General features: G+C 49.1%; 1 protein-coding gene across 1 annotated transcript in view; it reads right to left on the bottom strand.

The window, feature by feature from the left end:
* LOC140482503 (SPRY domain-containing protein 3-like) overlaps positions 1 to 23482 on the bottom strand; it is an 815899-nt gene that overhangs the window by 515795 nt on the left and 276622 nt on the right. The window contains exon 5 of the mRNA XM_072580049.1: positions 19218 to 19362. Within this exon, the coding sequence (XP_072436150.1) occupies positions 19218 to 19362 (145 nt within the window). The remainder of the gene's footprint in view (positions 1 to 19217; positions 19363 to 23482) is intronic.

The following is a 23482-nucleotide window of genomic DNA, read 5'->3' on the forward strand; positions in this document are numbered from 1 at the left end:
TCTGCCATGTACTGTCTCACTTTCACCTGCACTTGACCTTCCAAAATGCATCATCCCACATTTGTCTGGATTAAACTCCATCTGCCATTTTTCTGCCCATGCCTCCAATTGATCTATATCCTGCTGTATCCTCTGACAATCCTCCTCACTATCTGCAACTCCACCAATCTTTGTACCATCTACAAATTTACTAATTGGACCAGCTACATTTTCCTCCTTATCATTTATGTAGATCATAAACAGCAGAGGACCCTGCACTGATCCCTGTGGAACATCACCAGTCACAACCCTCCATTCTGAAAAGCCTCCCCCCCCCACCCTGTCTTCCATGACTAAACCAGTTCTGTCTCCATCTTGCCAGCTCACCCCTGATACCATATGACTTCACCTTTTGTACCAGTCTGCCATGATGGACCTTGTCAAAGGCTTTACTGAGGTCCATGACAACAACATCAGCTGCTTTTCCCTCATCAATCACCTTTTTCACCTCCACAAAAAACTCGATCAAGTTAGTGAAGCACGACCTTCCCCACACAAACCCATGCTGTCTATCGCTAATCAGTCCATTTGCTTCTTAATGTGCATAGATCTTGTCTCTGAGAACCTTTTCCAATAATTTCCCTACCACTAACATCAGGCTCACAGTCCTGTCCTTTCCAGGATTGTCCCGTATACCCTTCTTAAACAAATCCACAACATTAGCTATTCTCCAGTCTTCTGGGACCTTGTCTGTGGCCAAAGAGGATACAAAGATGTTTGTCAATGCTCCAGCAATTTGTTCTGTTGCCTCCCTCAATATTCTGGGATAGATCCCATCAGGACCTAGGGACTCATCTACCTTAATGTAGAGTGGAGAGAGCTTTACTGTCAGTTTAATAGAGTAAAGGAAGCTTTACTCTGTATCTAACCCTATGTTTACATTTAGGAAGGTTCATGGGAACTCAGTTGTTCCTAAGGTCAGAGAAACCTTGCCTCTCCCTTGGTTGGTTCACTGTGAAATGTTTTCGATTTGTTCTTGGTGAGAAACTGTCGGAATCATTCACAGAGTGGAAAGCACGTGTTGCCATGATGCTTCTGTTCAGTCTTTAATCAATTCATCATGACAGAAATTATCCTGAAATCTGCCTGGTACCAGCACCCCTCTCAATCCCACACGTTCTCCCTCTTGTCTCCATGTTTTTTCACATCTCTCATTGCCAGACCACGTTTCCTCTCACTCCATCCACTTTCTCAGAGTGTACGGATCTCCCAGGAGTTTGGCCCAGCATCTTTAAAGCCCTCGTGGAGATTGGAAAGGTGGCCGCTCATTCCTTGTTTCTCTCTGGGTTATTGCACACCCTGCCTATAACCCCTGATTATCCCTTGATAACATTTACCCTCGGTTACAGGGACAAGGTTTAACCAGAGCAGCCTTCCCCTCGGGAGCTCTTTCCTGGTAAGGCCTTTCACCTCGTCCACACCCAGCCCCTGACAGTGCAGCACCCTCTCACCCTGGCTCCCTCTCTCCATCCATTCACTCTTGCTCCTTCCCTCGCCACCCTCCACCAGGTCATAAAACACAGCAGCAGATGTAAGCCATTCAGCCAATCCAGCAGGAAAGTCGACATTTCAAAACATCGATTCTCCTGCCCCTCGGATGCTGCCTGACCTGCTGTGCTTTTCCAGCACCACACTCTCGACTCTGATCTCCAGCACCTGCAGACCTCACCTTCTCCCATTCAGCCCATTGAGCCCTGCTCTACCATCCAATCAACTTACTTTGCACTTCTGCCTTTTGACACTCCTCTCTGCCCAATATAACTCGCTGTTTCTTGTCCCCTTGCCTCCAATAACCCACCTCGCCATCTGTCTACCCCACTCCCATATTCTCTATCAACCCTGTTCCCATTAGCCTGTTATCTGTCTTGACTGTCACCTGGACACAGAGCCCTTTCCCTCTCTGTCCATGTCTGTGTGGAGGGTCAATGGGGTGGACACAGAGCCCTTTCCCTCTCTGTCCATGTCTGTGTGGAGGGGACAATGGGGTGGACACAGAGCCCTTTCCCTCTCTGTCCATGTCTGTGTGGAGGGGACAATGGGGTGGACACAGAGCCCTTTCCCTCTCTGTCCATGTCTGTGTGGAGGGGACAATGGGGTGGACACAGAGCCCTTTCCCCCTCCATCCATGTCCGTGTGGAGGGGGTATTGGGGTGGACACAGAGCCCTTTCCCCCTCCGTCCCTGCCTGTGTGGAGGGGGTATTGGGGTGGACACAGAGCCCTTTCCCCCTCTGTCCCTGCCTGTGTGGAGGGGGTATTGGGGTGGACACAGAGCCCTTTCCCCCTCCGTCCCTGCCTGTGTGGAGGGGGTATTGGGGTGGACACAGAGCCCTTTCCCCCTCTGTCCCTGCCTGTGTGGAGGGGGTATTGGGGTGGACACAGAGCCCTTTCCCCCTCCGTCCCTGCCTGTGTGGAGGGGGTATTGGGGTGGACACAGAGCCCTTTCCCCCTCCGTCCCTGCCTGTGTGGAGGGGGTATTGGGGTGGACACAGAGCCCTTTCCCCCTCCATCCATGTCCGTGTGGAGGGGGTATTGGGGTGGACACAGAGCCCTTTCCCCCTCCGTCCCTGCCTGTGTGGAGGGGGTATTGGGGTGGACACAGAGCCCTTTCCCCCTCCATCCATGTCCGTGTGGAGGGGGTATTGGGGTGGACACAGAGCCCTTTCCCCCTCCGTCCCTGCCTGTGTGGAGGGGGTATTGGGGTGGACACAGAGCCCTTTCCCCCTCCATCCATGTCCGTGTGGAGGGGGTATTGGGGTGGACACAGAGCCCTTTCCCCCTCCGTCCCTGCCTGTGTGGAGGGGACAATGGGGTGAGGTACAGGAGGATAATCACTGCCTTCAGGTAAAACCCAGCCTCACCCTCTGGGAACGGAGTAGGAATTCCGTTCAATGTGTCGCCCTGAGTTCAAGACAATGATGGGTTAACTGCAGAGTGTCTGAGAAACACCTGGTCAGGAGCTTGAAGGAGCAGCTGGAAAAATTCTGGATAAATTCTGAGGAGGAACAATTAGGCCATTCATTGGGAAATCTACCATGTCTGCACACATCTGTTAGTTTGATAACATGCATCTCAATTGTACTGCATGTGAATGTGCTGTTGTTATCTTTAATATCAGGTATCTGGTATCTGGTATCAGTCTAGTCTTTGTCTCAGTGTGATCACTGCACTCATTTATATAACAGTCTGCAGCCTTGCTGGTGATAACATGACCCCCACAAGCAACAAAACATGGACCCACCATCCCAGAACACAGTCAGCACACTGCGTCACTCACAGGCACAACTGGGAACGCTGCCGAGGGAGAGACAGACAGACAGACAGAAGGAGACAGACAGAAAGAGAAAGAGAGAGAGAAACAGAGAGAGGTGCTGACAGCGACATACGAATGAGAGGTAGATGGAGACGCTGACAGATTAAAGACCCTTTAGCCAAAACAACTTCTCTCCATAGCAACTGTACCCTGCTTCAGGAGCGCAATCTTCTGGACTCTATTCATACAGGACCAAGAGGCCATTCAGCCCGTCAACTCCAATCTCTAGGAACAAGAAGAGGTCATTCAGTTTCTCCAGCCATTCAGTTCGATCCTAACCAGTCTGTGCCTGAGACCCAGTGACCATCCAGACTCCACCCCACTTCCTCCTAACCCCCACAGGGGATTAAAGCTGAGTTTGTGCAGCTGGCTGTCATCATTTCACTCTTTCAGCCCCCAAGTCCATTCGGGTCAGTACAGGATCAGTGAATGGCCTCGCAGTGATGGGTCTGGGGAGGGGGGAGGGGTCACCTAGTTGGGAGGCCTTGGTTTGGTCTCCTCCCAACAACTGAGACAATGCTCCTGGGAATCACTGCTGCACCAGTTAAAATGAGCAAGGGGCGGGGGTAAAAGGGGCGGGGCAGGGACTATAAACTCTGGTAATGAATCCACCAAAGATCCTCAGGCAGCACCTTCCAAACCCACACCCACTTCCATCGAGAAGGACAAGGGCAGCAGATCCATGGGAACACCACCCCCTGCAAGTTCCCCTCCGAGCCCCTCACCATCCTGACTTGGAAATATATCACCGTTCCTTCAGTGTCACTGGGTCAGAATCCTGGAATTCCCTCCCTAAGGGCATTGTGGGTCTACCCACAGCACATGGACTGCAGCGGGTCAAGAAGGCAGCTCACCCCCACCTTCTCAAGGGGCAATTAGGGACGGGGAATAAATAATGGACCCGGTCAGCGACCCTCATGAACCAGGAGTGAATAAAAGAAAGAACCAACAGCATCAAATTCAGGTGAATCATTTAGAATGGCCCTGGCTATTCTGCCCATCCACTGTGTGCTACTGACTACCCTGCAGACCCAACTCCCAAACTGGATCGTAGGAGTAGGAGGCCTTTCCAACCTGTCCTGCTATTCAACATGATCATGGCTGTTCATCCAACTCAGCCCCCTGTTCCTCCTTTCTACCTTACATCCTGCGATCCCATTATCCCTAAGAACGATATCCACCATCTTCTTGAAAACATTCAACATTTTGGCTTCAACCCCTTTCTGTGGCAGAGAATTCCACAGGCTGCCCACTGCCTCTGGGGGAAGACATCTCTCTCCATCAAGATATCCTTTAATGCTCATTGATCGAGTGTTCATTTCTCTGCCAATAGCTCCAGAGAAGCTCTTGGGAATGAGGTCCGCATTCTCTCCCTGGTCAAATCATCCCCAGCTCCCTGAGCACAGTGAGGAACACAGGGCAGAGCGATGTGACAACACAAAAGTCCAGCACACGAGGAGTTAAACTAAGCCATGCAGAGAGTGAAGACTGATGACTCTGGCCTTTAGTGAAACAAGGGGAGCTGATTGTCCTAATGGGGAACTGGAGCATGAAGCAGCTGACAGCTTTAATGTGGGGAATTAGATTGTGAAAACTGCTCTGTAGCACTCACCACATCTCAGCCATCACCTGTGAGCAGTTACATGGACTTGAACGGGCTTTGCCATGTTCAGACAAGTTCAGAACCGCTGCTCAGTTCAACAGCTTAAAGGGTTCTCCTCAAATAAAAACAGAACCCACACCGCACAACAAGTTTGAAATGTAAACTCAGAGAGTTGTCTCGGATTAGGATCACTCATTTCTCTGAATGAAAAGTTGCTGCGTTCAAAAGACACTCCACAACATTGAGAACAAATACCTCGGCCTCACTTTCACACTGCAAAGCTGAGGGAGTGCCGCACTGTCAGAGGGTCAGTGCTGAGGGAGTGCCGCACTGTCAGAGGGTCAGTGCTGAGGGAGTGCCGCACTGTCAGAGGGTCAGTGCTGAGGGAGTGCCGCACTGTCAGAGGGTCAGTGCTGAGGGAGTGCCACACTGTTGGAGGGTCAGTGCTGAGGGAGTGCTGCACTGTCAGAGGGTCAGTGCTGAGGGAGTGCCACACTGTCAGATGGTCAGTACTGAGGGAGTGCCACACTGTCAGAGGGTCAGTACTGAGGGAGTGCTGCACTGTCAGAGGGTCAGTGCTGAGGGAGTGCCACACTGTCAGAGGGTCAGTACTGAGGGAGTGCCGCACTGTCAGAGGGTCAGTACTGAGGGAGTGCCACACTGTCAGAGGGTCAGTACTGAGGGAGTGCTGCACTGTCAGAGGGTCAGTGCTGAGGGAGTGCCGCACAGTCAGAGGGTCAGTGCTGAGGGAGTGCCGCACTGTCAGAGGGTCAGTACTGAGGGAGTGCCGCACTGTTAGAGGGTCAGTACTGAGGGAGAGCCGCACTGTCAGAGGGTCAGTACTGAGGGAGTGCCGCACTGTCAGAGGGTCAGTGCTGTGGGAGTGCCGCACTGTCAGAGAGTCAGTGCTGAGGGAGTGCCACACAGTCAGAGGGTCAATGCTGAATAAGTGCCGCACTGTCAGAGGGTCAGTGCTGAGGGAGTGCCGCACTGTCGGAGGGTCAGTGCTGAGGGAGTGCCGCACTGTCGGATGGTCAGTGCTGAGGGAGTGCCGCACTGTCAGAGGGTCAGTTCTGAGGGAGTGCCGCACTGTCAGAGGGTCAGTGCTGAGGGAGTGCCGCACTGTCAGAGGGTCAGTACTGAGGGAGTGCCGCACTGTCGGAGGGTCAGTACTGAGGGAGTGCCGCACTGTCAGAGGGTCAGTACTGAGGGAGTGCCGCACTGTCAGAGGGTCAGTACTGAGGGAGTGCCGCACTGTCGGAGGGTCAGTACTGAGGGAGTGCCGCACTGTCAGAGGGCCAGTACTGAGGGAGTGCCACACTGTCGCAGGGTTAGTGCTGAGGGAGTGCCGCACTGTCAGAGGGTCAGTGCTGAGGGAGTGCCACACTGTCGCAGGGTTAGTGCTGAGGGAGTATGGTGTGTGGTGCGTGCACTGGATATTTACATGAAATATCTGTTGCTAACCTTAGAGCAGAAGAGAGTTGAAGTATTTTCTGGAACGTCTCAAGAAGGTGCAAGTGCTTTGTGTGAAAAAGTTTCAGGTTGGTGATGTACTTCAGATCTTTAGGAGAATGAAATGTTTTGATTTGGTTGAATCTGATTAGAATTGTGGGTGGGGCCATGAATTCTCCTCTCTCCACTGCCTCGTTCATACAACCATGACTGACCTCACTCTCCTGCTTTCATTCCTCATTCTGTAATTCTGACTGTGTCCATCAGTCCCACAACCTCTGCCTTACGTGTACACAGTGCCCTGCAGCACAGAATTCCAGGGATTCTCAACTCTCCAAGTGAAATAATTTCTACCCATCATAGTTGTCAATGATCAGTCACCAATCTGAGGGTGCGCCCCCATGTTCTCCAGCTGTAGAGGGGGAAATCCCCTCAGCACACACCTGCCGAATCCTATAGGAGTGATGTTCTAGCACAGGAGAGGGGGCAGAGGGAGATTTACCAGGACGTTGTCAGTGTCGGAGGGGGTGGGGGGGGTGGTAGAGGGGGCGGAGGCTGGAGAGTTTAAGTTATGGAGAGAGATTGGACAGACTGGGGTTGCTTTCCTTAGATAAAAAGGTGAAAAGAAGGACTGCAGATGCTGGAAACCAGAGTCTAGATCAGTGTGGTGCTGGAAAAGCACAGCAGGTCAGGCAGCATCCGAGGAGCAGGAAAATCGACGTTTCGGGCAAAAGCCCTTCATCAGGAATAGAGGCAGTGAGCCTGCAGAGTGAAGAGCTAAATAAGAGGGGGGTGGGGGGATGGGGAGAAAGTAGCATAGAGTACAACAGTTGAATGGGGGGTGGGGATAGAGGTGATAGGTCAGAGTGTGGATAGGTGGAAAAGAAGATAGGCAGGTAGGACAAGTCATGGGGACGGTGCTGAGCTGGAAGTTTGGGACTGGGTGAGGTGGGGGAAGGGCAAATGAGGAAACTGTTGAAGTCCACATTGATGCCCTGGGGTTGAAGTGTTCCGAGGCGGAAGATGAGGCGTTCTTCCTCCAGGGGTCTGGTGGTGAGGGAGCGGCGGTGAAGGAGGCCCAGGTCCTCCATGTCCTCGGCAGAGTGGGAGGGGGAGTTGAAATGTTGGGCCACGGGGCGGTGTGGTTGATTGGTGCGGGTGTCCCGGAGATGTTCCCTAAAGCGCTAGGAGGCGCCCAGTCTCCCCAATGTAGAGGAGACCGCATCGGGAGCAACGGATACAATAAATGATATTAGTGGATGTGCAGGTAAAACTTTGATGGATGTGGAAGGCTCCTTTAGGTCCTTGGATAGAGGTGAGGGAGGAGGTGTGGGCACAGGTTTTACAGTTCCTGCGGTGGCAGGGAAAAGTGCCAGAATGGGAGGGTGGGTCGTAGGGGGGTGTGGACCTTACCAGGTAGTCACGGAGGGAATGGTCTTTGTGGAAGGTGGAAAGGAGTGGGGAGGGAAATATATCCCTGGTGGTGGGGTCTGTTTGGAGGTGGCGGAAATGTCGGTGGATGATTTGGTTGATGTGAAGGTTGGTAGGGTGGAAGGTGTGCACCAGGGGCGTTCTGTCCTTGTTACAGTTGGAGGGGTGGGGTCTGAGGGCGGAGGTGCGGGATGTGGACGAGATGCGTTGGAGGGTATCTTTAACCACATGGGAAGGGAAATTGTGGTCTCTAAAGAAGGAGGCCATCTGGTGTGTTCTGTGGTGGAACTGGTCCTCCTGGGAGCAGATATGGTGGAGGCGGAGAAATTGGGAATACGGAATGGCATTTTTGCAAGAGGTAGGGTGGGAAGAGGTGTAATCCAGGTAGCTGTGGGAGTCGGTGGGTTTGTAAAAAATGTCAGTGTCAATTCGGTCGTCATTAATGGAAATGGAGAGGTCCCGGAAGGGGAGCGAGGTGTCAGAGATGGTCCAGGTAAATTTAAGGTCAGGGTGGAATGTGCCTATCACCTCCATCCCCACCCCCATTCACCTATTGTACTCTATGCTACTTTCTCCCCACCCCCACCCTCCTCTCATTTATCTCTCCACTCTGCAGGCTCACTGCCTTTATTCCTGATGAAGGGCTTTTGCTTCTTGCTTTCCTTAGAGCAAAGGAGGCTGAGAGGGGACATGATTGAGATGGATAAAATGATGAGGGGTACAGACGGGGTACACAGGAAGAAACGATTCCCCTTGGTGAAGGGATCAATGCCCAGGGGCATAGATTAAAGGGAGGGGCAGGAGCGTTAGTGGGATGTGAGGAAATACCTTTACCCCCAACTGTTGTACTCTATGCTACTTCCAGGGAATCTGGAACTGACTGCCTGTGAGGGTGGGGGAGGCAGGGACCCTCGCCACACTGAAGGGGGATTTTGATGTACCCTTGAAATGCCAAGGTTATAGCCAAATGCTGGGACATGGGATTAGGGAATCGTGAGGTGGCTGTTTCTCACTAGTGGGAAGGGCAGGTGTTGAAGTGAGATGAATAAAGTCAGAAGTCACACAACACCAGGTTATAGTTCAACTTCGAAAGCTTATAGAACATAGAACAATACAGCACAGAACAGGCCCTTCAGCCCACGATGTTGTGCCGAACATTTGTCCTAGCTTAAGCACCTATCCATGTAACTATCCAATTGCCGCTTAAAGGTCACCAATGATTCTGACTCTGTCACTCCCACAGGCAGCGCATTCCATGCCCCCACCACTCTCTGGGTAAAGAACCTACCCCTGACATCCCCCCTATACCTTCCACCCTTCACCTTAAATTTTTGTCCCCTTGTAACACTCTGTTGTACCCGGGGAAAAAGTTTCTGATTGTCTACTCTATCTATTCCCCTGATCATCTTATAAACCTCTATCAAGTCACCCCTCATCCTTCGCCGTTCCAATGAGAAAAGGCCTAGCACTCTCAACCTATCCTCGTACGACCTATTCTCCATTCCAGGCAACATCCTGGTAAATCTTCTCTGCACCCTCTCCAAAGCTTCCACATCTTTCCTAAAGTGAGGCGACCAGAACTGCACACAGTACTCCAAATGTGGCCTTACCAAGGTCCTGTACAGCTGCAACATCACCTCACGACTCTTGAATTCAATCCCTCTGCTAATGAACACTAATACCCCATAGGCCTTCTTACAAGCTCTATCCACCTGAGTGGCAACTTTCAAAGATCTATGAACATAGACCCCAAGATCCCTCTGCTCCTCCACCTTACTAAGAACCCTACCGTTAACCCTGTATTCCACATTCTTATTTGTCCTTCCAAAATGGACAACCTCACACTTGACAGGGTTGAACTCCATCTGCCACTCCTCAGCCCAGCTCTGCATCATATCTAAGTCCCTCTGCAGCCGACAACAGCCCTCCTCACTATCCACAACTCCACCAATCTTTGTATCATCTGCAAATTTACTGACCCACACTTCGACTCCCTCCTCCAAGTCATTAATAAAAATTACAAACAGCAGAGGACCCAGAACTGATCCCTGCGGAACTCCACTTGTAACTGGGCTCCAGGCTGAATATTTACCATCTACCACCACTCTCTGCCTTCGACCGGTTAGCCAGTTCTCTATCCAACTGGCCAAACTTCCCTCTATCCCATGCCTCCTGACTTTCTGCATAAGCCTACCATGGGGAACCTTATCAAATGCCTTACTAAAATCCATGTATACTATATCCACTGCTCTACCCTCATCCACATGCTTGGTCACCTCCTCAAAGAATTTAATAAGACTTGTAAGGCAAGACCTACCCCTCACAAATCCGTGCTGGCTGTCCCTAATCAAGCAGTGTCTTTCCAGATACTCATAAATCCTATCCCTCAGTACCCTTTCCATTACTTTGCCTACCACCAAAGTAAGACTAACTGGCCTGTAATTCCCGGGGTTATCCCTATTCCCTTTTTTGAACAGGGGCACAACATTCGCTACTCTCCAGTCCCCTGGTACCACCCCCATTGACAGTGAAGACGAAAAGATCATTGCCAACGGTTCTGCAATTTCCTCTCTTGCTTCCCACATAATCCTAGGATATATCCCGTCAGGCCCGAGGGACTTGTCTATCCTCAAGTTTTTCAAAATGCCCAACACATCTTCCTTCCTAACAAGTATCTCCTCTAGCTTACCAGTCCGTTTCATACTCTCCTCTTCAACAATTCTTATGATTTCAAATAAACCTGTTAGACTATAACCTGGTGTCATGTGACTTCTATTTTAGACAGGCACAGACACGATGAGCTGAAGGGCTTTTCTTCTTTGCTATAGATCCCTATGAATCTATAAAAAAACCATTTCCCCTCCAGGGAACACAGCTCAATTCCATGTTGCCACTCAGCGATGAATCCTCCAAAGCTGACTTGGGCATGCAGTGTATGTTCACTATCACACAGTCAGACTCTCTCTCAGATGCTGCAGATCAACGTTTAACCTTCAATCAAGAAGGGACCTGGTGTGAAGACATTCAGGAAAGATTCCTCATTCTCAGCGGAAAGTTGGATTTGTCTGTGGGTGGGTCTGCTCGAGTACAAAGGGGAATACTGAGTGTTGGTACAGAGGAATCCCTGTGGGAAACTTTGGTGCCAATATTTCAGCACATGAACGTCTGTTCATGTTCCTCATGATGCCATGGCAGAACTGAGCTAGCTAAAGGGTCAAGAAAGATATATGTAAGAAATCTAACCTTTATTTCTCATGACCCCAAGAAAAGTTCCTAATCTAAAAGTGGTCTCACTGGATCGAGTTGGTGAGAATCTGTGGATGTACATTACTGCAACAGCAGCACACAGCAGGAGGATACAGCAGCCAGCTACAAACTGGCCATTCAGGGAAATCTGGTTCCCAGATAAACCTTTGAGACAAACTGTTCTCAAAGTAAATACGATGGTCAGCATTTCCAAACGGGCGGCAACTCAGGAACTATGGCTTCCCTGATCAAAGAAAAACAGGATAAAAGTCAAACAAAAAACTGTGAATGTTGGAGATCCGAAACTAGCACAAACATATCTCTGGAGAAACTCGGCAGGTCTGGCAGCATCTGTGCTGTGTTAACATTTCAAGTCCCAGAGGACACTTTGTCACACCTTCCAGAGGTAAAACTGAAGGAAGATAAATTCTAATCTGTACAACACTGAGGGGACAGTCAGTGGTCACATATGTACATGTAGGAGTCACTGAATGTCAGGCTAGCATCTTTATAACACACAGAATGTTCTACACAAAGGCAACCATAGTACAGTATTCACAAAATCTTTAACTATCACTTGTATCAGCTCAGTCACTACAGATGGTACAGCCCAGACCATTCCGGAATCCACCCTCCCATCCGTGCACTCCAATTCCATGGCTTCCTGCTGTGGAAAGACTGCTAACATCATCCAGGACCCCTCCCACCCTGGGAATGCTTTCCTACAACCTGCCCTGTCAGGTAGGAGATACAGCAGCTTGAGCACATGCACCAGCTGGTTCAGGAACAGCTACATCCCAGCTGTTATTAGACGGATGAATGGACTCTCACTGGTGATCTCCTGTGCAATGTAACCCTGCATGCCTCACACTCTCAGAGCATGCTATGACCTGTATGTCTTTGTTTACTGTGATCTGCCTGTACAGCTCACAAAACAAAATGTTTCACTGTACTCAGGTACATGTAACAATAATAAATCAAATCAACTCAAATGTAACTGCCTCTTCCAGCTCCCTCATCTCCCCGATCACTCCTCTCACTTCCAGTGGGCTCTGGGTTTTCCTTCATCACACTGAACACATTCCCCTCCCTCACTCTCCGATTCTCCCCTCCCCTCATTCTCCGAGCCTCCCCCTCCCCTCAGACTCTCCCCCTCCCCTCACTCTCCAACTCTCCCCCTCCCCTCACTGACTCTCCCCTCCCCTCACTGACTGTCCCCCTCCCCTCACTGTCCGACCTTCCCCCTCTCCTCACTGACTCTCCCCTCCCCTCACTGACTCTCCTCTCCCCTCACTCTCTGACTCTCTTCCTCCCCTCACTGACTCTCCCCCTCCCCTCACTCTCCGACTCTCCCTCTCCCCTCACTGACTCTCTCCCTCCCCTCACTGACTCTCCCCCTCCCCTCACTCTATGACTCTCCCGCTCCTCTCACTCTCTGACTCTCCCCCTCCCCTCACTGTCCAACCCTCCCCCTCCCCTCACTGACTCTCTCCTCCCCTCACTGTCTGACCCTCCCCCTCCCCTCACTCTCTGACTCTCCCCCTCCCTTCACTGACTCTCTCCCTCCCCTCACACTCCGACTGTCCCCCTCCCCTCACTGACCCTCCCCCTCCCCTCACTGACCCTCCCCCTCCCCTCACTGACCCTCCCCCTCCCCTCACTCTCCAATTTCTCCTCCTAGCTGACACTCTCCAAACCCGGTGAACATCCTGGTGAACCTTTTCTGCCCCCTGTCCAAAGCCTCCCTGTCTTTGTGGTCGTGTGGCAACTAGAACTTTATGTTGTGTTCCAAATGTGGCGAATTAAAGTTCTACACAGCTGCAACGTGCCTTGCCAATTTTTAAACTCTGTGCCCTGACAGATGAAGGTAAACGTGCCATCTGCCTTATTGACCCTTTTACCCACCTGTGCTGCCACTTTCTGGGTGCTGTTCCCCTAGACCCCTCTGTACATTGATGCTAAGGGTTCTGCCATTTACTGTAAACTTCCCTCATGTACTGGACCTTCAGAAATGTATCACCTCACATTTGTCTGGATTAACCTCCATCTGCCATTTCTCCGCCCAAGCCTCCAGCCTGTCTATATCCTGCTGTATCCTCTGATAATCCACCTCACTATCCACAGCTCCCTCAATCTTCATGTCATCCACAAACTTCTCCAATAATTTCCCTTCCGCTGACATCAGGCTCATTGGCCTGGAATTTCCCGGATTATTCCCATTGCTCTTCTTAAACAAAGGGACAACGTTGGCACTTCTCCAGTTCCCTGGGACCTCTGGGATGTCACAAAGGCCCCAGCTATTTCCTCACCTCCTCCCTCAGCATTCTGGGATAGATCCTTTCAGGTCCCAGGGACTTGTCCTCCTTAATGCTTTTCAAAACCCCCAATACCTTCTTTAGATTAGATTTAGATTCCCTACAGTGTGGAAACAGGCCCTTCAGCCCAACTAGCCCACACCGACCCACCGAAGAGTAACCCACACAGACCCAATCCCCTACATTTACCCCTGACTAATGCACCTAACACTAGAGGCAATTTCCCATGGCCAATCCACCCTAACCTGCATATCTTTGGACTGTGGGGGGAAACTGGAGCACCCGGAGGAAACCCACGCAGACACGGGGGGAATGTGCAAACTCCACACAGACAGTTGCTCGAGACTGGAATCGATCCTAGGACCCTGATGCTGTGAGGCAACAGTGCTAACCACTGTGTCGCTCTGCAATATTAACATCCCTCTCCCGAGCCTCACCAGCCACCATGTCATTCATCTTCATGGGTGCTGATATAAAACATTCATTAAGGAGCTCCTCCTTTTTCTCTGGCTCCATCTGTAAATCCCCTCCTTTGACCTTGAATGGACCTACCCTTTCCCGGGCTTACCCTCTTGTTCCTTATTTACGTGCAAAATGCCTCGGGGTTTTCCTTACTCCTGTATACCAAGGAAGTTTCTTGGCCTCTTTCAGCCCTCCCAATCCCTTGTTTAAATTCTTGCCTGTTACCTTTGTATTCTTTGAGGGATCTGTCTACCTTCAGGTATCTGGATCTTACATATACCTCCTTTTCCTTTTTGACTAAGGGCAGTTAAATGGTCATTGGATGAACATATGAATGAAAATAGAATAGTGTAGGTTAGATGGGCTTCCGATTGGTTCCACAGGTCAGCACAACATCGAGGGCTGAAGGGCCTGGAATGTTCTATGTTCTAATATATATTAAGTACTTGTAGGAAGGAAATGAATGTACTGTAACCAAAACAAAAATAGGAGAGACAAGCTGTGATTGGGATCCATACAGTTTACAGAGAGATATCAATAGGTTCCGTTATTGAGGCAAACAGTTGGCAAATGGAGCATAATGTGAGAAAACGTGAAGTTGTTCACTTGGGGAGGGGGAACAAGTGAACAGGAGTATTATTGAAATGGAGAAAGATGCAGAAAGCTACAGTATAAAGAGGCTTGGAGGAGCATGTACACTAAACACAGAAAGCAGCAGGTAATCAGGAAGGGTCACAGAATGCTGGGGCAATCCACCCTAATCTGCACATCGTTGGACTGTGGGAGGCAACCAGAGCAAACCCACGCTGACACGGGGAGAATGTGTAAACTCCACGTAGACAATCGCCTGAGGTTGGAATTGAACCTGGGACCCTGGTGGGGTGAGGCAGCAGCACTAACCACTGTGCCACCAAGCCACCAACAGCCTTGTGCCCTCTTCAAAATTTACCTTCTGATCTGTTTTTGTGTCAGCAGAAGGTTCAGCAACCACACATTGACTCCTTCATGCAAGTCATGGATATAAGTTGGAAGAGGGTTAGGGATAGGGATAAGCTGCCAGCACTGAACTCCACGGTTTTTACCTCCATGGCAAACCAGTCGTGACATCCTGCCAAACTGACAAAGATCCATTTCTACCAACTCCCTGCCTCCGTTCAGCCTAACAATCTTCACACTGTGTCAGTATTCTTTCCCCAACACCATCAGCTTCTATTGTCCTTAGTAATCCTGACTGGGGCACTTTATCAAATGCCTTCTGGAAACCTATACACAATACATCCACCAGATCCCCTTTATCCACAACACATGATAGCTCCTGCAAGAACTCCAATAGATTGGTGAAATATAATTTTCCTTTCATTAAACTGTGAGATGGAAGCAGAGGTCTGGAATATTTTTAAGCAAGGGGGTGGAGGTTACCAGGGGTAGGTGAGAATGTGGAGTAACCAGATCAGCCATTAACGTACTGAACGAAGGAACACACTTAAGGGTCTGAGTTTGGATCCACTCTCCGCAGCAGTTACAGCTCAAACCCTGTCACTGTGTCACCCAAGGTGGGATGAGAGGCAATCTTGAGAAGTGACCTCGTTGTAATGAGCAACTGAGAGGAGTAAAGAGGAGACAGGAGGAAGGGTGGAGGGAAGACCATGCAGGCAATACAAGCCAGGGAGCTGAAGGCATGCCCACCAGTGCTGCACAGGAGTTCACAATGAGAGAAACACAGACACCTCAGGGGCTTGCAGGAGCTGGAGGTACTATGATAAAAGGATGACAATACCAACACAGTTCAAACAATTCTGTGACTTTCACCTTGGTTATGGAGAGAGATAGGTGCGCACAACAAGGAAGTTTTTACAATTGGGGGAAGGGAAATTACGATGCTGTAAGACAGGATTTGAGGAGCATACGTTGGGAGCATAGGCTGTCAGGGAAGGATGTGGTGGAAATGTGGGACTTTTTCAAGGAGCAGATACGACGTGTCCTTGATATGTATGTACCGATCAGGCAGGAAAGAAATGGTCGTGTGAGGGAGCCTTGGTTGACGAGGGAGGTTGAATGTCTAGTAAAGAGGAAGAAGGAGGCTTACATAAGGTTGAGGAAACAAGGTTCAGACAGAGCAGTGGAGGGATACAGGATAGCCAGAAGGGACCTGAAGAAAGGGATTAGGAGAGCTAAGAGAGGGCATGAAAAATCCCTGGCGGATAGGATCAAGGATAACCCCAAGGAATACTATGCGTATGTGAGAAACCTGAGAATGACGAGAACGAGGGTAGGTCCGATCAAGGACAGTGGTGGGAGACTGTGTATTGATTCGGAAGAGATAGGAGAGGTCTTGAACAAGTACTTCTCTTCAGTATTTACGAACGAGAGGGACCGTATTGTTGAAGAGGAGAGTGTGAAACGGACTGATAAGCTAGAAGAGATACCTGTTAGGAAGGAAGATGTGTTGGACATTTTGAACAACTTGAGGATAGACAAGTCCCCCGGGCCTGACGGGATATATCCTAGGATTATGTGGGAAGCAAGAGAGGAAATTGCAGTACCGTTGGCAATGATCTTCTCGTCTTCACTGGCAACTGGGGTGGTACCAGGGGACTGGAGAGTAGCGAATGTTGTGCCCCTGTTCAAAAAAGGGAATAGGGATAACCCCGGGAATTACAGGCCAGTTAGTCTTACTTCGGTGGTAGGCAAAGTAATGGAAAGGGTACTGAGGGATAGGATTTACGAGTATCTGGAAAGACACTGCTTGATTAGGGACAGCCAGCACGGATTTGTGAAGGGTAGGTCTTGCCTTACAAGTCTTATTGAATTCTTCGAGGAGGTGACCAAGCATGTGGATGAGGGTAGAGCAGTGGATGTAGTGTACATGGATTTTAGTAAGGCATTTGATAAGGTTCCCCATGGTAGGCTTATGCAGAAAGTCAGGAGGCATGGGATAGAAGGAAATTTGGCGAATTGGATAGAAAACTGGCTAACCGGTCGAAGTCAGAGAGTGGTGGTAGATGTAAATATTCAGCATGGAGTCCAGTTACAAGTGGAGTTCCGCAGGGTTCAGTTCTGGGTCCTCTGCTGTTTGTAATTTTTATTAATGACTTAGAGGAGGGAGTCGAAGGGTGGGTCAGTAAATTTGCAGATGATACAAAGATAGGTGGAGTTGTGGACAGTGAGGAGGGCTGTTGTCGGCTGCAGAGGGACTTAGATATGATGCAGAGCTGGGCTGAGGAGTGGCAGATGGAGTTCAACCCTGCCAAGTGTGAGGTTGTCCATTTTGGAAGAACAAATAAGAATGCGGAATACAGGGTTAATGGTAGGGTTCTTGGTCAGGTGGAGGAACAGAGGGATCTTGGGGTCTATGTACATAGATCTTTGAAGGTTGCCACTCAGGTGGATAGAGTTTGTAAGAAGGCCTATGGAGTATTATCGTTCATTAGCAGAGGGATTGAATTCAAGAGTCGTGAGGTGATGTTGCAGCTGTACTGGACTTTGGTTAGGCCACATTTGGAGTACTGTGTGCAGTTCTGGTCGCCTCACTTTAGGAAAGATGTGGAAGCTTTGGAGAGGGTGCAGAGAAGATTTACCAGGATGTTGCCTGGAATGGAGAGTAGGTCGTACGAGGATAGGTTGAGAGTTCTCGGCCTTTTCTCGTTGGAACGGCGAAGGATGAGGGGTGACTTGATCGAGGTTTATAAGATGATCAGAGGAATAGATAGAGTAGACAGTCAGAAACTTTTTCCCCGGGTACAACAGAGTGTTACAAGGGGACATAAATTTAAGGTGAAGGGTGGAAGGTATAGGGGAGATGTCAGGGGTGGGTTCTTTACCCAGAGAGTGGTGGGGGCATGGAATGCGCTGCCCGAGGGAGTGGTAGAGTCAGATTCATTGGCGACCTTTAAGCGGCATTTGGATAGGTACATGGATGGGTGCTTAATCTAGGATAGAAATTCGGCACAACATCGTGGGCCGAAGGGCCTGTTCTGTGCTGTATGTTCTATGTTCTATGTTCTAAACAAGAGAGTGGAAATAGAACGTCGAGCCAGTCAGGCTAATTCACTCCCACACACAGTGACTCTCACTGGGGTACAGACCCACACACACTGACTCTCACTGGGGTACACTCCCACACACACTGACTCTCACTGGGGTACAGTCCCACACACATTGACTCTCACTGGGGTACACTCCCACACGCACTGACTCTCACTGGGGTACAGTCCCACACACACTGACTCTCACCGGGGTACACTCCCACACGCACTGACTCTCACTGGGGTACAGTCCCACACACACTGACCCTCACTGGGGTACACTCCCACACGCACTGACTCTCACTGGGGTACAGTCCCACACACACTGACCCTCACTGGGGTACACTCCCACACACACTGACTCTTACCGGGGTACACTCCCACACACACTGACCCTCACTGGGGTACACTCCCACACACACTGACCCTCACTGGGGTACAGTCCCACACACACTGACTCTCACTGGGGTACACTCCCACACACACTGACTCTCATTGGGGTACAGTCCCACACACACTGACTCTCACTGGGGTACACTCCCACACACACTGACTCTTATCGGGGTACACTCCCACACACACTGACCCTCACTGGGGAACACTCCCACACACACTGACCCTCACTGGGGTACAGTCCCACACACACTGACTCTCACTGGGGTACACTCCCACACACACTGACTCTCACTGGTGTACACTCCCACACACACTGACTCTCATTGGGGTACAGTCCCACACACACTGACTCTCACTGGGGTACACTCCCACACACACTGACTCTCATTGGGGTACAGTCCCACACACACTGACCCTCACTGGGGTACACTCCCACACACACTGACTCTCACTGGGGTACACTCCCACACGCAGTGACCCTCACTGGGGTACACTCCCACACACACTGACCCTCACTGGGGTACACTCCCACACACACTGACTCTCACTGGGGTACACTCCCACACACACTGACCCTCACTGGGGTACACTCCCACACACACTGACTCTCACTGGGGTACACTCCCACACACACTGACCCTCACTGGGGTACACTCCCACACACACTGACTCTCACTGGGGTACACTCCCACACGCAGTGACCCTCACTGGGGTACACTCCCACACACACTGACCCTCACTGGGGTACACTCCCACACACACTGACTCTCACTGGGGTACACTCCCACACACACTGACCCTCACTGGGGTACACTCCCACACACACTGACTCTCACTGGGGTACACTCCCACACACACTGACTCTCACTGCATTTCCTAATTAACGTGCACATCTGAAAGATTATTTCTGATCTGTCGTTCTCATTCCTGGTCCTACCTCTTTTCCATTTCTGGTAAAGTAGAGACTTGCACTCTCTGTGTTTTGCTGTCCAGCTCTGTCCTCTCTCGATCCACAGCCAATCCTGTCTCCAGCCTGACATTTGTCAGAGACTCGCTGAGCAACCCCACGCCCAGCGTACAACCTGCAAGACAGGGAGGACTTTGTATAAACCTTCACCTTCAGCTCGAATTGTTCAGCCTACTCCAGCCTCTCCACTGATGGTACCTTCACTCTCTTTCTGAACACAAGACACCTGGTGTTTGGTTAATCTCTGGAGCCTCTGTGATAGTGTCAGGATGTCCCAATGTACTTTGCAACTCATGGTACACCCTTTGAAAGTTTTGCTGTTGCTTTCGGAGATATGCCAGCTTCTGGCAGCTGGTAAAAGGCACCGGGACAGCAGCTGCTGATGGTCACTTGGGTAATGGTGCCAGGGGGCATGGCCTTTGATCTGTCAGACTGTGCCTACCACAGGATGGTACAGAGTGCTGCTGCCCACCTGTTTTACTGAGAGACTGGAACCCAACGTCACTGCCCCATGACTGGATCGAACCAGCCCAGAGTTTCCTGGTTTCAGCCTCCCTCCTTTTTTTGAAATAAACTCCCACACATGTAGGGGCATGAGTAGGGCACATAGTCAAGATCTTTCCCTGGGATGGGGGGACTCCAAAACTAGAGAGCACAAGTTTAAGGTCAGAGGGGAAAGCTTTTAAAGGAACCTAAGGGGCATCTTTTCACACAGATGCGTGTATGGAATGAGCTGCCAGAGGAAGTGGTGGAGGCTGGTACAATTACAGCATTTAAAAGGCATCGGGATAGGTCTATGAATAGGAAGGGTTTAGAGGGATAGCGACCAAGTCCCGACCAATTGGACTAGGTTAGGATATCTGGTCGGTACGGACGAGTTGGACAGAAGGATCTGTTTCTGTGCTGTACATCTCTCCAGTTCTAAGGAGTTATATTTGTTATTTTCCAGTCAATAGGAACCTTCCCTTAATCTAATGAGTTTTGGAAAATGGAAAGCAATTTTTAAAAACACTTGTTAACAGAATTATGACACCACTGGCCAGGCCAGTATTTATTACCCATCCCTAATTGCCCAGACGGCAGTTAAGAGTCAACCCCATTGCTGTGGGCCTGGAGTCACATGTAGGCCAGACCAGGTAAGGATGGCAGTTTCCTCCCTTAAAGGACATTAGTGACCCAGATGGGTCTTTCTAACAATTGACAATAGATTCATGGTCATCATTAGACACTTAATTTCAGATCATTTAATTGAATTCATATTCCACCATCCGCTGTGGCAGGAATCAAACACAGGATACCAAAACACGACCTCTGTCTTTGGATTAACAGTTCACCAATAATACAACCAGGCCGTTATCTTCCCAATGTCCTGATTAGCTCACCAGTGCCTCTCTTAAGATCTTAGGATGAAATCCATTCGGACACAGGAACTTGTCAACTCACAGTTCAGAAATTCACTCAGTATTTTTACCTTTCAATTGTTCCCTCCGTTTCAATCCCTGATTTATATTTATTTCCAGGATGTTGCTCATACGTTCTTTAATGAAGACCAACACAAAGGATTGGGCCAATTTGTCTGCTGTTTCCTTCCCCTCAATTACTAATTCCCCAGACTCAATTTCAATGGGTCAACATTTTGTTTATATTCTGCTTTTTTTTTAACTATCTGAAGGAATTTATCCAATCTGTTTTTATATATTTGGCTAATTTTCTCACTTCCACGTTATTTCCTTCTTTATTAATCTTTTAGTGAGTCTTTCTTTTATATTCTGTCCAATCTTCTGACCTACCTCTTGTCTTTGTACAATTATGAGTCTTTTCTTTGAGTTTGGTACAACCTTTGACTTTTTTATTTAACCACAGATAGCAGGTCTGACCCTCAGAGTGTGTCTTATTTATTGGAATGTATCTGCTCTGTGCTTTCTGGATTGTGTCTGAAATGTTTGTTACTCCATCTCTCTTGACTCAGTCCTTAATCTAAATTAGCAGTTCACTTTCTCCAGTTTTTTTTACTGCCTTTGTTTAAATTCAATACAGCGGTTTTAGAACCAAACATCGCTCCCTTAAACTGGATGTTAAATTCTACCATATTCCAGTCTCTGCTACCCAGGGGCACTCTCATGACAGTCAGTATTTAATTCTATCTCATTTATCAAAGTCGGGTCTAATGTAACCTTCCCTGTGCCAAAACATGATGGTCTCAGAATTGTCCTGAAAATATTCAATGAATTTCTCATTAGGATTCCATTTCCCATCTGATTTTTCCAGGTTACCTGTAGGTTAGAATCCCCCGTAATAATTGCTGCACCCTTTTGATAAGCTCCAATTATTTCTTCCATGATACTCTTTCCCACAAAGTGGTTAATGTTAGGCTGCCTGTACACAACACCCACAACTGACCTCTTGCCTTTATCATTGCCAGACTGCCTCTATATCCCGTTTCCCTGAATTAAGGCCATCCCTCCTTATTGTGCTTTAATTAAGGGAGTCACTCCTTCACCTTTTGCTCACCTTCTGAAATGTCACATACCCTTGAATGTTCAGGTCCTAATATAGATTATCGAGCATCCACATCTCAGTTATGGCCACTTGATCATACTCATTTATCTCAATTTGTACAATAGTTCACCTGTTTTGTTCCGAATGTTTTGAGCATTCAGATGTGGTGCCTTAAATTTTCTGCTTTTATTATTTTTGTAACCATTAGTCTGACCTGGTGATTGTTCTTAATCTGTCCCTCCCTGTGATCGCCTATATATCATTTCCCACATTAATTGCCACCCTAGACACTTTTTCAATATTCTTTGATTCATCACAACTTCCCAAATTTGGGTTCTTGCCTCTGCAATTTAGTTTAAAACCCGCTCTGACTCCCTAGTTATGTGGTTTACAGGAATACCAGCCCCAGTCCGGTTCTGAGGAAGGATCCGAAACGTTAGCCCTGATTTCTCTTCACAGATGCTGCCAGACTTGCTGAGTTTCTTCAGCGCTTTCTGTTTTCATTTCCAATCTGGTTCAGGTGTAGATGGGACAGGTGTCAGGAAGAACTTCTTTTCCCACAGTAAGTGACATTGTCCTGAAACTCAGTGCCCATGAGGAAAGTGCAGATGGGCAGAGAGATAACGAGGGGTTTCAGAGACCATAAGACCATAGGAGATGGCAGCAGAAATTAGGCCATTTGGCCCATTGAGTCTGCTCTGCTAATTAATCATGCATGATAAGTTTCTCACCATCATTCTCCCATTTTCTCCCCGAGTATCTCATTGATACTCAAGAGCCTGTCTATCTCAGTCTTAAATATACTCAATGACCTGCCCTCTACAGCCTTCGGTGGTAGTGAATTCTATAGATTCCCCACTCTCTGACTGAAGAAGTTTCTCCTTATCTCTGTTCTGAAAGGTCTTCCCTTTAGTCTAAGGCTGTGCCCTCAGGTCCTGGTCTCTCCTTCCGATGGAAACATCCACTCTGTCCAGGCTATTCAGTAGCTTTCAGAGCGCTGCTGTTGTCAACCACCTGATGAAGGAGCGTCACTCCGAAAGCTAGTGGTTCCAAACAAACCTGTTGGACTAGAACCTGGTGTTGGGTGATTTTTAACTTTGTCCACCCCAGTCCGACACCAGCATCTCCAAACCATCAGTATTCTGTATGTTTCAATTAGATCCCCCCTCATCCTTCCAAACTTCGACCCATAGTTCTCAAACGTTCCTCATGTGTTAAGCTCTTCGTTCTGGAGACAGTTCTCGTGAACCTCCTCTGAACATGCTCCCAGGCCAGTACATCCTTCCTAAGTAATGGGACCCAAAACTGAGCACAATACTCCAAATGTGGCCTGACCAGAAAATTGTGTTGGAGTTTGAGGGTGGTAAGCAAGCAGGGATCGAGTGGGGGAACGTGGCTGACAAATGGCCTCGTTCTGGTGTAAGAACTCTATAATTACAACAATGAGTGCACTTCACAAATATCTTATTGGCTGTCAAGTGCTCCAAAATGTGCTGAGGTTCTGGGAGGTGCTAAAGAAATTCATGTTTCTTCATGTTCGTCATGGTTGGCTCTAAAAGTCGTGTGAGTGATAGGGATGGGCAATGAATACAGGTCCTGCAACATCACCCATAACAACACATTAAAAATATAGGATAAGTCAACAAACAAAGGAAATTGAGGGTGAAATTTGTAGACAGATTATGGAGGTGTGCATTACTAATTCTTGGAGACAGTTGAACTCCTTCCCAGGTTGA

Source organism: Chiloscyllium punctatum, chromosome 10 (genome assembly GCF_047496795.1).
Source record: "Chiloscyllium punctatum isolate Juve2018m chromosome 10, sChiPun1.3, whole genome shotgun sequence".
Classification (NCBI taxonomy): Eukaryota; Metazoa; Chordata; class Chondrichthyes; order Orectolobiformes; family Hemiscylliidae; genus Chiloscyllium; species Chiloscyllium punctatum.